The sequence below is a fragment of the Tupaia chinensis genome, unplaced genomic scaffold, assembly GCF_000334495.1.
Source record: "Tupaia chinensis unplaced genomic scaffold, TupChi_1.0 Scaffold000159_1, whole genome shotgun sequence".
In the NCBI taxonomy this organism is placed as follows: Eukaryota; Metazoa; Chordata; class Mammalia; order Scandentia; family Tupaiidae; genus Tupaia; species Tupaia belangeri.
The window spans coordinates 626,567-627,028 of NW_006159630.1; the positions used below are offsets into that span (position 1 = coordinate 626,567).

The following is a 462-nucleotide window of genomic DNA, read 5'->3' on the forward strand; positions in this document are numbered from 1 at the left end:
AAAACCACCACCCAGGCCTTGGCGTGGTCAGGTAGAGGGGGTGGCATGGAGGGAGAGCCGGAGCCCCGCCACGGGCACCTGACGCTCGCCCTGCCTGCCCAGCCACGGCCGTGCCCTCCCCGCACGCCCAGCAGGCCCTGGACGAGCTGCTGCTGCACAAGGAGGACGAGTGGCGTGCCCTGCAGGCCCAGCGCTCCCGGCTGCAGGAGGCCGCCCTGCATGACTCGCAGCAGCAGCTGGAGCGGGCAGGGGAGGAGCTGCGGCAGCTGCGGGAGGACTTTGTCTACAACCTGCAGCTGCTAGGGGAGCGGGACCATGAGCTGGAACGCTACGACGCAGCCGCCACCCGTGCCGGGGCGCAGGAGGAGGCCAGGCAGGCTGAGGTGAGCGAGCTCAGGATCCAAGTGGCCAAGCTGGAGCAGGCGCTGGCCGTGGCCCACGGGCAGCTGGAGGAGCTGCGGC

General features: G+C 71.4%; 1 protein-coding gene across 1 annotated transcript in view; it reads left to right on the plus strand.

Moving 5' to 3' along the window:
- CCDC57 (coiled-coil domain containing 57) overlaps window positions 1-462 on the plus strand; it is a 96,259-nt gene that overhangs the window by 18,442 nt on the left and 77,355 nt on the right. The window contains exon 4 of the mRNA XM_027770826.1: window positions 103-457. Within this exon, the coding sequence (XP_027626627.1) occupies window positions 103-457 (355 nt within the window). The remainder of the gene's footprint in view (window positions 1-102; window positions 458-462) is intronic.